General features: G+C 45.5%; 1 protein-coding gene across 3 annotated transcripts in view; it reads left to right on the top strand.

Moving 5' to 3' along the window:
• Positions 1 to 13,554, top strand: part of col12a1b (collagen, type XII, alpha 1b) — a 120,736-nt gene that overhangs the window by 87,200 nt on the left and 19,982 nt on the right. For all 3 annotated transcript variants that reach the window (XM_030110010.1, XM_030110009.1, XM_030110011.1), the window contains 11 exons: positions 501 to 575; positions 1,735 to 1,874; positions 2,589 to 2,712; positions 2,798 to 2,941; positions 3,395 to 3,559; positions 4,368 to 4,406; positions 4,606 to 4,744; positions 5,760 to 5,902; positions 6,097 to 6,206; positions 10,283 to 10,441; positions 11,376 to 11,453. In XM_030110010.1, the coding sequence (XP_029965870.1) occupies positions 501 to 575; positions 1,735 to 1,874; positions 2,589 to 2,712; positions 2,798 to 2,941; positions 3,395 to 3,559; positions 4,368 to 4,406; positions 4,606 to 4,744; positions 5,760 to 5,902; positions 6,097 to 6,206; positions 10,283 to 10,441; positions 11,376 to 11,453 (1,316 nt within the window). The remainder of the gene's footprint in view (positions 1 to 500; positions 576 to 1,734; positions 1,875 to 2,588; positions 2,713 to 2,797; positions 2,942 to 3,394; positions 3,560 to 4,367; positions 4,407 to 4,605; positions 4,745 to 5,759; positions 5,903 to 6,096; positions 6,207 to 10,282; positions 10,442 to 11,375; positions 11,454 to 13,554) is intronic.

Below are 13,554 nucleotides of genomic sequence, written 5' to 3'. Positions count from 1 at the left end.
TCCAAATGCAGACTCCAGCAGATCCGGCGGTCGTAATCAGGGGTTCCTGTCTCGGTGCATCTGCATCTCTGTGCTCTGTTTTGCATTGTTGTGGCTTTTGGAGTTTGTGTGTTTCACTGGTTTGGCCCTCGCTGACACAGCTGCCACATGCGACCGGGAGTAAACGGACTAAATTGCGAGTTTGGCCCGACCACGCTGGCGACGCCACCGACGCGAGAGAGCTGCTCTTGGTTTCCTCAAAGTTGGACCAGATCCCACTTGAACCTGTTTGGGATTTAGTCTTCCACAAATAACGCACTGAGATAATTTGTGTTTTGTGTTTTTCGCTGCTCGCCACAAACCAAAAGCAGACGTGAAAACACTTGTCGGAATCTGTCGCCTCGCATTAATAAGAGCGAGCAAGACGGCGGTAATGAGCTGGCAGCGCGAAGCGTCTGAGACGTGAACTTAAATCGTGTCGGGTCCATCACAAACGTTTTTTTTGTCTGTCTTTCCGTCAGTGGTGAAGCCGACTCCGGTTCCAACGCTGCCACCGACTCCTGCGCCTCCACCCACCATCCCCCCTGCATGGGCAGGTGAGTCGCCACCCCCCGACACCGTATCGGCTCATATCAATCGCATCTTGTTATTGCCTATGTAAGGGGAAGATAACACCAGAAGTCTTCAACTTCAGCCCATCCTGTTCTACTGTTGTTTACCGACCAACTCCAACAAAAACAGACTCATCAGGATTACTCCTCAAGTCCACAGTACTGGAATTCACTCGCTTAAAGTGAACGAAAGAGCCTTTACCACTCATCGTCCGCTCATCAGTCAATGACTTTGTGAATTTCAGGGTGTCACTAATATCATGTGAGTGACCAGTCTTTGAGTTAGGGGAAGAAAGAAGCTTCTGAGGCTACTAGTAAACCAGTTTGAACCACTGGATACGTTTTAAAACGTACTTTTAAATGGGTGTACCGACCCACCAACTCAGTACATACAATTTCCATCCCTTCTGCCTCCCAGTCACCTAGTTCAACATCCAATACCCTACCCATCTACTTACCTACCTATTTAGACTAGCTAGCTTGGAAGTGAAACTAAAAACAAACTCAACATATATACATTTCTCAACTTTCACTCACAATAAAGAATAGTTAACGTTAGCAATGAAATAGGTTATCGGCTTTTCCGTGCTCCATGTTGGGAGCGCAGCAGCTGCAGGGTAAACAACCCGGCCGAACGATGCATGTTCGCCATTAAAACCAGATCTTTTCGCTCAGGTTTTAAATGGAAACTTCCCGGTTTGAGAGGAGACTCCCTGGATCGTGCCAGCGGTGGATTAATCCCCCATTAGATTTTTCAGAGAGAAACACGTGTGTTTTCAAACCCACAACATTAGGTGTTGAAAAGGGAAGACGGACGAGTTTGTTTGTGTGAAACGTGTCCATAAACGGGATCAGCGGGAGAACTAAGAGGATTACGCCACGCCATGGGCAGAGCGTTTGAAGCCCAGTCTATCTTCTGAGAGGAGCCCATTAACAACCTTCTGCTGACCAAATGTTTCCCGCTTTGTTTTTGCCAGTGTTTTTCTTTATTAATCAGTCGAGCCTATAATTACTGATACGATGGCAGCGTGGCGTCGTTCCCGCCAGACGACTGGAATGACGGCGGCGTCTCCTCTGCTGGCACGCGTGTGGCGTGGGACGCTGACCCCTTTTGCTCTTCCCATTTCTTGAACCTCGCCTCCAGTTTGCAAAGGGGCCAAGGCGGACGTGGTGTTCCTGATCGACGGCTCGTGGAGCATCGGCGAGGAGAGCTTCAACAAGGTCGTCAACTTCGTGTCCGACATGATCGCCGCCTTCGACGTCATCGGACCCTCGGGGATGCAGGTGTGTGCCGGGAGCGTTTTCATAGGAAGATTAAAATGAACCCGCCACAGCAGGGGTGTCAAACCTAAGGTCTGTGGGCCAAAACTGGCCCGCGAGAGGCTCCAATTCAGACCAGCAAACCAGCAAATAAAATTTCAAAGAAAACATTGAACAGATTTCTTAAAATTTCAGTAATCTTCTGTAGAAATGGTTTGGTTTTCTTAAAATATAGATATGTTCCTTATTATCTAACTTCATACACGTTCAGTCACTTTTGCAGATTACTGAGGTTCTGTAGCCACACAGGACAAACTAAAATTCAACTTAGTTTTCAGGAGCCGATCCAACCATGTGTTTCTCCTGAAGAGTGATTTCATTAGCTTCATATTCGCTTCACGCCCCTGAAGGGCAAGTTGGACAATGAGATTTTATCCTAATCCAAAAAAGCTGGCGAGCACACGCTGCTTGGTTTACCTCTATCAGAGGGCATTTAATCGTTTTATTTGTGTTGTTTGGCGTCTCAGAGCACCGGTGGATGTTTTGTTGCTATTGATTTTAATGTTGGGTTGTTAAACGTGGCTGTTAGCAGGGTGTCCCTTTCAAGCCGGTTTATGGAAGAACATGAAGCTGGAGCCATGAAGCTGGAGCCAGATATATTTGCCAGAGGACCAAATTCAGTCCTCCAGCCAGGATTTTCCAGAACAGTGTGTCTGACTTCTCGGCTCCGCCCCTCAGGTGTCGTTCGTTCAGTACAGCGACGACGCAAAGACGGAGTTCAGACTCAACGCCTACCAGGACAAAGGCGTGGCCATGTCGGCGTGCCACCAGGTCCGCTACAAAGGAGGGAACACCAAGACAGGTGAGACGGCGGCGAGCCGGCGGCGGGCCGCGCCACAGACCCGCCGGGCGGAATCTGAACGGTTTTCCTCGTCTGCGTTGGGCAGGAGTGGCGCTGAAGCACACGTACGAGAAGGCCTTCTCCGTGGAGAACGGCATGAGGAGGAACGTCCCCAAGGTGGTGGTGACCATCACCGACGGGCGCTCGCAGGACGAGGTGAAGAAGAACGCCGCCAAGCTGCAGCACGCAGGTAACAAGCAGGAAGTCCGTCAGTTTCATATCGTCTTCAGGAAGTGAATGGATCATTTCCAGCAGCTCATGAATGTGCTTACTTTCAATTTAGCATTGAATGAATGAATAAGTAAGTTACTAAGTTAGTAAGAAGGTGAATAAGTCAATAGGTAAGTTAATAAGACAATATATAAATTACTTAATAAGCATGTTAATATGCAAGTAAATATGTAATATCTAATATTAAAAAGTATATAATAAAGATTGTTATATATATTTATTGGTTAATTGATTGGATAATGATTATATTCAAAGATATTAAAAATGGAGCAGACAAAAATGAATAATTTATTGTAATAAAAAAGAGGAATATGCTCAGTGACATTTGTTTATAACAGTTATTTATAACTGAACATGTCGTCCATCGCAGCTCTTAAATGACCATTTTTTTGGTTTTTGGCGTCGCCTACAGGCTACAGCGTTTTCTCCATCGGCGTGGCCGACGTGGACTTCGTGGAGCTGCAGGAGATCGGCAGCAAACCCAGCGAGAGACACGTGTTCGTGGTGGACGACTTCGACGCCTTCAACACCATCAAGGAAAACCTGGTCACCTTCATCTGCGAGACGGCCAGCTCCTGTGAGTGGCTCCACGGTTTGTTGTGTCTGGTGCAGGACGGCAGCGCTGAGAGAAATAACGGGAATTTGTGCATCTTCCAGGGAGAGAAAGAGGGGGCTTTGATTGGTTGGTTGATTATGTGACTGCAGACATTTCTTCCTTTATATTTTTCATTGATAGTAAATCACAAAGCACAAGTAAAGCGTAGTGAGATGGTTATTAGATAAAGAAGAGCCACTCTTTATTAGTTTCACTCATTTATTGTGCAGCAAATAGGATTTAAAAAGGGTTTTTTTAACCTTAACTAGCCTCACATTTAATGTATTTGTAGCTTATTTGTGTTTCATGTCTGAACGTAGCTTATTTATTCTGTTTATTAAATTTGATGAGATTGATAGCAGAATGTCTAATTTAGTGGAATTAATATTCAAACATACACAAATAATTCACATGATTTAATATGAGTTTGCATGAATTCAGTTAAATTATTTTTCAAATAACTTAGGTTGGTTTAATCTGTTAAAAAGGTTGACATGTAATCAGAGAAAATCTCAGTAAAATGTAACTAAATTCAATTAATTGATTTTAATCTTGTTTGAATAACGTATTTTATAAAGTGTGATTTACAGTGCTCTTGTTAAAAATAGTCTAAGCATCATTAACAAATAAATATATTTAATATGAATTTGGAATAACTTCAATCTGACTTCACATCTTTAGGTCACAATTTTGGTGATTTTCAGCTGAAAACAGAAGATCTGGAGTCTGATTAAACTGATTATGTTGAAAACCAAAATAATTCACACACTGTGCCTCTTCTTGTCCACAGCCTGTCCCTTGATTTACCTGAACGGCTTCACCTCACCTGGTGAGTATACAGATAAACTCCACACACACACACACACACACACACACACACACACACACACACACACACACACACACACACACACACACACACACACACACACACACACACACACACACACACACACACACACACACACACACACACACACAGAGTGTTGTTTGGAGTTAAAGACGAACGTCTGGGTGTGGCGTTTCAGGCTTCAGGATGCTGGAGGCGTTCAACCTGACGGAGAAGACGTACAGCTACATGAAGGGCGTCTCCATGGAGCCCGGCTCCTTCAACAGCTACACGGCGTACAGACTCCACAAGGACGCCTTCCTGACGCAGCCCACCACGTAAGGATCCAGAAAACACACTTCACTGAGTTAAAAAAAAAAAAAAAAAAAAAAAGACTGTTGATGGGTTTGTTTTCTGATATAAAAGCTGGAGATGTTGCTTGAAAAATCAGACGTGCAAAATAGCACGTGGTGGTTTATTTGCTCAAATGCTTGAATGTAGTAATTACCTTCCAACATGTTGAAGCCCACATTTATATACAGTAGTTTATTTTGTATACTAAGCAATCAATTCTGTCACTCTATAGTGACCACACTCATCTTCTTATACTCATTAAATCACATGCACAGTGTATTTGCTTGGTTTTAGTATTCATCAGTTTAGAACGCTTTCTACAGGACCTGAGCTACTATTTCAAAATAAAACCTTGTGAACCGATAACTAACCCGACTCTACACTGTTATGACAGTATTATAAATTGTTTCTCTACCTTAAAAGTTCTGATTAACATGACATTTTTCAAAGGGAAAATCCTGTCTCCACTTATGAGAGAAAACTATATTTTTGTCTGGAATGAACTTTGAACGAGACAACAGAGCTCTGCTTGTCTTACAGTGAAGAGAATAAGATCGTCAGCATATTGAGTTACTCTGAGATTTGTCCTGATGAACCTCGACCACTGTGTTCGATTCTTATTGTCTGAACTCTGCCGTTGGTTTGCACCAAACCAAATGGCTGCATCTGTTCGATAAGCAGCCTCCACACCGACTCTGGTGGTCCAACTGAATAAAGAAACAAATTGTGCATAATGCTGAAAACGGTTCTGTGGCTTTGACACTTTAATTTATCTCAAAGCTCTTAGCTGGTAAAACTCCCGCTGCAATAACCCAACATGCATTGTGCTGCGGCAGATTACATGTGGGAGCATCTGTCCGGCATGTGTTCGGTCCACATGTTTGTTCCAGACCAGGAAACCGCACGAAGTGTGAAAACTTGTGAAGACTCAAGTCTGCTCTCACTCAGAATGTTACCGCCACAGCCTCTTCATGTTTTCCGTCTCGTCTGTCTGGACAGAGAGATCCACCCCAACGGCCTCCCCCACGCCTACACCATCATCCTGATGTTCCGCCTCCTGCCCGACACCCCCGCCGAGCCCTTCGACATCTGGCAGATCTCCAGCAGCGACCACAAGCCGGAGACCGGCGTCACCATTGACCGTGAGTCTGACACTCCTGGTTCGGACGATCGCTGCGTCTCATGATGACTCAGCTAGAGCTCTACAGCATGTGGAGCAAAAGTAACATGTCCGCCACATGTTCGTTCATTTCAACTGTTACTTCCTTGAACTGAAGTAGGGTCTGCATCATTCTTGAACCCGCCGACATGAGAAACATGTCTCCTCTCTGATCAGCCTCCAGCCAAACGGTGTCGTTCTACAACAAAGACGAACGTGGAGAGACCCAGAGGGTCACGTTCGACAACAGCCAAGTGAAGAGGATGTTCCACGGCAGTTTCCACAAGGTAAGCGGACAGCGAGAGAGCGAGCTCTAAGACAGGCTTCCTGCCATCCATCAGCGCTGGTTGAAGGCCTGGAAGAAAAACCGAACAAAAACCCGCCGTGACGCCGAAGGCTGGGAGATGCAGTTCTCCACGTGTGAGCTCTGGCTTCCCTCACATTTAAGTTGCAATGTGTCTTTAATGGTGGAATTATGCAACATGTTCTGGAGCGAGGCGCAAACCGAGGCACGACACATCAATCGACTCGCCGGGCTTTGTTCTCGCTGGACGTCCCGGGGTCATGCGGATACCGCGGATGCCTGAGATTCCAAATGTGTTGTACATTACAGGCGCTGCACCTCACACGCCACCACAGACGTGCTCGCAGATGGTCGTCTGCAGGTTATGAAGGGGCGTGCTGCAGCGCGAGGCCTTCTCTTTAGTGTGAGCGATCAGTTCCAGTCGTGGACTGAAGGGGGCGACAGCAGTACGACTGGCATGTGTCCAGGTTTGGTTTGGATTACTGAGGAGGACAGTGCTGCAGATCTGCAGGGCATGGTGCTTTAATATTGTGATGTAACCATCGCTTAAGGTTTGAAACTACCTGCAGCTTGTTGCATGTGTTCATAAGGAGCTTTTGGAAGTTCCTCATCTCAAACCAGTGACAGGTTTTAGACATAAAAAAGACACATTGCACATCCAGCTGGTGCGTCAATAATTACAAAAATGAGTAAATAAGTAAACTAGTAGGCTAATCTATCAATAAGTAATTTAGAAAGTTGAGTTAATAAGGTAGTGAGTTGTCATTTTACTAAGTAAGTCAAGGAGTAAATAAACAAGTCAGTAAGTTACTGAGGCAATAAGTGGGTAAGTTACGAAGACAGAAAGAACACACATCAGTAAATGAATCTTTAAGTTAGTACGTCAATGAGAAAGCAAGTTAGTTGCTCAATAGCTTAGTAAATAAGTAAGTCAGTAAGCTAGTTGGAAAGGAAATAGGTTTGCACTTTAAATAAATAAGACAGTAACTTATTGACTCAGTAAGTAGGTGAGTTAGTAAGTAAACATGCTAAGTCGATGTGTGAGTCAGAAAGTAAACAAGTTAGTAAATAAGCCATAGATTGGTTATGTTTAGAAGTAAATATGACCTGGTGAGTCTGTAAATATGTGTTAGAAGGTAAACAATGAAATAATTGAACTTTTCAAACGAATTCTCTTGTTGACACGCCAAGACAGCCAATCAGTGTCCTCCTGATAGCCTCCTCCAGGGCTTGGAGTGACGTGATGCCGCGGTGAGCGGCGAGGGTTTTTTGCATTTGTTCCAGCGATAACACTCGAGCGTCTAGTGCAGTGGGATTTCATCTGTCGTGCGAATGAATTCGCGTTCACCGCTTCTGGTGGAAGCAGCATAAGAGTCAGCCCAGGAAGACAGACAGCAGTTTGAGACATTCGTCTACAAGACGTCCCACCAACTGGAAAATCTTCCTGCTGTTCAGGAACGCTATCGGCTCCAGCAGGACCTCCTCCTCCTCCTCCCCCTTCTGTCCTCCTCAGCACTCGCTCTCCGGTAGCCGACCACCGAGGAATCCCGCGGTTTTACCTCCCAGCATGCATCTGCACGCCGCGTCTGCAGGCCGGCTCGTAATGACAGAGTTTCAGAGATTTAGTCTCCAGGTTTCCCCGACACCTCGGCACACCACTCTGGTGTGCTGGCAGGGCTTACTGTCATTCATGTTGAGGATAAAATTCCTGTTTTCACCTCCAGAAATCACTTTTTTTTTATTCTGACGCAGAAAAATTCAACCCAGTTGAAGACCTCCAGAGAGCTCAGTTCTCACATTGCTGAAACTGAACAGAGTTGCTGCTCAGGTGTGGAATGACGCCGCCCCTGAGCTGATATAACGCAAAACATTGTGGCTTGAACCTGCACTGATCAGTTTGTGTCCAGATGGTGCGACATGCAGGACTCATTGAGTCAGGATCAGCATTAATACCTCCGTTTCATTTTCGGCTGATTTTATGGAATTTGTTATTTCCTGATTTCATTTATTCTCCAAGCGGACTGGATCCGTGTCTATGTACAGGGAAAACTCAGACTCTACGCTTCGGTTTTGGTGAATAGAATAAAAGATGTGTGGCGGCTTCATTCTGTCTCAGCAGCACCTCTGGAGTTTTTGAAAAGGCAGCTTTCTGAGCCGGGATGAGTGTGGTTAACACCGCAGCTCTGTGCTCGACCCCGGGATGCTTCTCAGAGGCGCGTGGGCTCCGTCAAAACCAGCTCCTGAGAAGTTTTTCCTCTCCGTCAGACAGAGAGTGTCTTCTTTCAGGATGTTCGGGTTCATTCATCTTGTATTCATTTACGTTAAGTGGGGGTTACGGATGGAGCCAAGTCTCACTGGCTTTGGGGTTAATGGCAGAGAAGAGCCTGGAAAATCCACAGACACACACAATCCTACCTATGGGCAACTTTAGAGTCAGCAATAATTCTATTTAGCATCGAAACGAGGCCGTGTTGACATGAAGAGAGTAAACAGTTGAAAAGTGACCTGAAGCACCGCGAACAGCAGCCAGAACAGCAGGAGCTGCAGCTCAGCATCACATTGTTTGCTGCGGATTCTGCGCTTTTCCCCTCCCTCAACTCCCGACGACCGCAGGCGTCGTTAAAGGCCACGTTTCTCCCCCAGCTGCTGCCGAAGGCAGCGATCAGGCCCTCGCCACAGGATGACGACACGAAATGAATGATGTGAGCGGCAGAAATGTAAATTGTGGCGTGCGGTGGCTCGTGTATGTGCGAGGCTTCAGTTATCTACAGTCGTGAGATGTCCGTCGGTGAGGAGGAGGGAAGGAATTCTGGGCAGACTGAGAAATGTGCATGTGCCGCTGAAAGAGGAGGAATCTCTGAGATGTGGACTAAATATCAGAGGACATGAAAAGCAAATGGAGGAGTCGATGGAAAATAAACTCAGACCGCAGATTGATTCTCTGAAACAACATCTCCAGATGCAAGAAAGTAAAAGTAAACATCGATCGTGACACTCATGAGGCATGAGTCAACATGTGAAGCCACAGAGTTTCCCCAGAGGAACTCTGAGACCCACAGAGCGCCACAAAAAGACGAAAAACTCTGGGTGACTGACTGAGAACTACAAACACTCAAGACTAGTTTAAGAAGAGGAAAGCGTCACAACAGAGTCAGAGTTGTAACTTGACTTCAACTGCCTAAAATAACACAGAAACAATGGTTCAGTGGGGGATTGTGTATTGGTTTGCAGCAGAACGTGCAGTGGGAAATCTTAAGTGGCTGAATCAGATCAGCTGGCCTTAGAAGACGTTTCACATCTCATCCCTGTGGTTTCATGAGTTCCCATGAGGAGGCTGCTTTGAGATTTGGACCAGAACTGGAAGCACCAACAGTCTATGGAGGAAAAGTCCTTTGTGAGACTCATTTAAGCCTTGTTTTGTTCATGTTTGACACACTTTTCTGTTTCATTCAGAGTTGTTGGTGCATGTTCTCGGTCTGAACGTTTGGTTTGTTGAGTATTAGAGTTGGAATTCCCATTTACCCAGCAGCCCCCGCGCTATTTCCCAAAACTCAACTGGATCGACCCCAGCCCCACTGGTGCCTGTCTGCTGCCGACATGTCATGAAGCAACCCCTGAAAAATGTGCCGCTGTCCTGAAAATAGCAGCGGTCTTGCTGAAAGTTGTATTCTTGGCACGAGAATCCTCGTTTGAAACGGTGTACATGACGACAGAGAAAATGAAAGAGCTGAGGTTTCACTTTGAATTACTCAGATTATTGGAGCTTTAATGTCCGGATCTGATCAACTACCTCGTCTTTATGAATGAACGGAGGGGAAGTGCTGGTTTTCCTCTCGCTTATTACAGTTTCAACAAACAGAACTACAGTGGAGGCGACTCGGCGCATCCGCCCCTCGCCTTGGCCTCCGCCGCCAGACCCCCCGACAAAACCTAATAATTTACAGGCCATGAGGATGAAAACCAGACGCAGGCGCTTGGTCACAGAACAAAGGACATGCCAATAAAATCTCTATTCTTCCTCTTTTTCTTTGTTTTCCCTTCTCTTCTGTCCCCCCGAAGCTCCATATCCTCGTTTCATCCACCGGTGTCAAACTCAACATCGACTGCCAAGAAGTGGCGGAGAAGGAGATTAAGGCGGCTGGAAACACGTCCAGCGACGGCTACCAAGTCCTGGGCAAGATGTCCAAGTCCATCGGCTCCAGAGGAGAATCGGCAACTGTAAGTGAGCTCATGCAACAACTGGACGGGCGAACGCCAGCGTTACGCAAGGCTGCGCGAATGGGGATTTGATTACACTGATTAAGGGCGCTAATTTGCAACGTTGCGGAGCTGCTTTGTTAGCGCAAATAAAAAGAACAAGGAGTTACTGGGAAAGGAGCTAAAACTGCAGTCACCGCTGTATTACTGTAGTGTTACCGTGATGTGCGAGCTGAGGTGTTTGGGCTTCGCTAATGACTGATTCAACCGTTAAATCGGATCAGTGGCGGGAAGATGCGCTGTCATCTGGATAATTGCACTGTTCAAAAGAAACGAGACGAGAAGCAGCGACAAAATGCTTGATATGAACTACAGATACGCAGAGACCGTCAGATATCTCTCAGAAAGAGAGGCTTGCTGCTCCTGCTACTGTGGCTACAGGCTAATTCTAATGTCCCGTACAGTTGGCTTTACTTCTGATTGGGATTTGACAGTTTTTGACTCTTAAAGTTTGTTTTCATGACCTTCATAGTTTCCTGGTTGAATGTGAAACGTTAAACAGGGTTTCCATTATAATTTTAACTTTTAAAAGTGATTTTCAGATGGCATTAGGTCGGCATGACTCCAGTGTAAATACTTATTTTTGCATTTCAAATGTTGAACTGATATCACGCAGTCCTGGTTAAAAGCCATTTTCAAAAAAAGAGTTTTAGAACAATTTGTCTTCAACATTTGGAGTAATAAGCTTGAATGAGACAACAGCTCTCAAGAGACATTTGCAGTGAATTAGACTGGACATTCAAATGAGGGTATTCTCCAGCAGAGCGCTGTAGGCGGGGGTCTGATGGGAGGTGGGGGGGATCAGATACACATGTAGCACAACAGCGTCTCCATGTTTTGACTTTCCTCCTCTTCTTCCCCCCTTCCTCCACTTCCTCCTCCTCGTCCGCTACAGTTCCAGCTCCAGATGTTCGACATTATCTGCAGCTTGGGCTGGACCAGCAAGGACAGATGTTGCGACCTCCCGTCAATGGTAAGGGAAGCGCTGCTGCCGCGAGGCCTCTGAGCTTGACATGCTTACTGTGTTTGAACTGCGCTCCCAGCGCCCCGTCAACTCTCTGACCGGCAGCGGTAAAGATGGATCCACTCACTCAGCAGAGTTTCTCTGCAGGAACCACTTAAAAGTGGAGTGGTTGTCTTTTAATTGGAATGTTGCAGGTTCGATTTCCCCATTACCCCCTCTCCATGTGTCCTTGAGCAAGACATTGAACCCCAAGCTTCGTCCAATGGATGGATTGAGCCTTTCTGTCTGGAGTTTGCATGTTCTCCCTGTTGCATGAGTGATGTTTTGCTGGCTTCCATAAGGTAAATGGTGACTCCAAATTGCTACAGAAGAGGATATAAACTGTTGTGTTTAAAGAAAAAGTTCCATCGCTAGAGGGAGAAATGATGCTCTAAATCTGGGTATTATTATGTCTATTTATCAGGAACTACAAAGGAATAAAAAAGCATTTTAGACCAAACATGGAAAGGTAAAGGAAAGACCAAACATATTTGGGCTGCTAATGCTAATCACACCGGAGGCTCGACTTTTCCAGTCAAAAGAGAAGACTTCCGTCCCGTTTTGGATACGTTTATTTTACAATAATACATCAAGCAACTGAAAATGCTGCTTTACTGAAATAAAAATGCAAAACCAATGTATTTTCACATGAAACACTGTCGCGTAGAGGAGGACTTAAGCTAACGCTAACAGTCAGGTCAGTAGCACAGCTGAGAGAGACAGCGGCTCTGCAACACACTTCATGTACAGGACTTCAGTTACTGATTTTTTAATGACTTAAAGTTTATTGTTTAGACAACAGGTTCAGATGAAGCTAATGCTAAAGCTAACTGTGTTTAGAGACAGAAACATGACTGTAACTATAAGTAAATTACTACTCTCAGAGTAATCAGTTGTTAGCTCTGCTGAAAGTGGTAGCTTCCCGGTGTTACTTTTCAGAGCGCCATCGCTGATGGCGTTTCCAAGTTTTAGGCCCGAGTTGACGGGAAGTCGTACACAGTGATGCTCCAGTGTTGGCGAATGATTGCAGACTAAATCATTGAGCGTTTCAGGTTTATTAATGGGGCTGATTGGACATATTCTTCCAATGCTAGCTAGTTTTGTTTTTTTGTTGTTTTTTTTTCGTTTCGGTCGGCGGCGGCGACAGTGAGATCATCCCAAGTGGAGAAGCTCAAAGAGAAAGAGCCGTTTAACAGACACTGTCTTGAGATTATCCCTCAAACTCGCACATCTGCTGGTGTGTAAGTGCATATTTGTTTGTTTTTACATCTGCGCCGCATCTTGGAGATGTTCATCATCCTCTCTCTTGAAGAGTAGAAAAACCTGCGAGGCCACCTGGTTGTTGTTTGAGAGGAAAACATCCAGACCAAAGGGAAACCTAAAGAAACTTTTAACGGCGTGTCAGTTTGCGCGGTGATGTCCGGAAAACGCAGATGCGTTTCTGCCGATTAGCCCGGCTGTTGGCGTGACCTTCATTTTCCTCTCTGGGAGACACTTTTTTTTTTTAGTAGGAGATCAAAGCTCAGGACTCGTAATCAGAATCAGAACTGGCTCAAATTGCTGAAAAATAAACAGGGTATATGTGATATGCGGCAGCGGTGCGAGCCAGCTGAAACATCTGCATTACAAATCTCACGAGAGGCTTTCAGGACGCAGAAAGATGCTCCGATTCATAACTATGAACATGTTCTGGCTGTCATTTTTTTTCTAAGCTGTTGGCTCTTATGTCTCTCAATTACTACAATACTACAGTTCATCCTCCAACATCAGGGATTTATTACTCCTTCCTTAAAGAAAAAGTTCAGCACTTTGGCGCCTGCACTCTGCTGGAGCTGGTGAAAGATACTGTACACATTGGACGGGTTTCCAGTCCCTCACAGGATCAACAGAGTCACACACAGACACACATAGGACTGATTTACAGGCACCAATTATCCTCACGAGCCTTCAAATTATGGGATAATCAGAGGAGCCGCCGACCAGGGAACAAATAAAGTACCCAGTGTGGAGTGAAACCTTGTTTAGAAGTGCTCAATCACGGAAATTTACCCAGCAGAACGGGATTATTTCT

The sequence above is a fragment of the Salarias fasciatus genome, chromosome 15, assembly GCF_902148845.1.
Source record: "Salarias fasciatus chromosome 15, fSalaFa1.1, whole genome shotgun sequence".
Classification (NCBI taxonomy): Eukaryota; Metazoa; Chordata; class Actinopteri; order Blenniiformes; family Blenniidae; genus Salarias; species Salarias fasciatus.
Note: the sequence above shows the minus strand (reverse complement) of the source record. Positions and strands in the feature narration are given on the sequence as shown.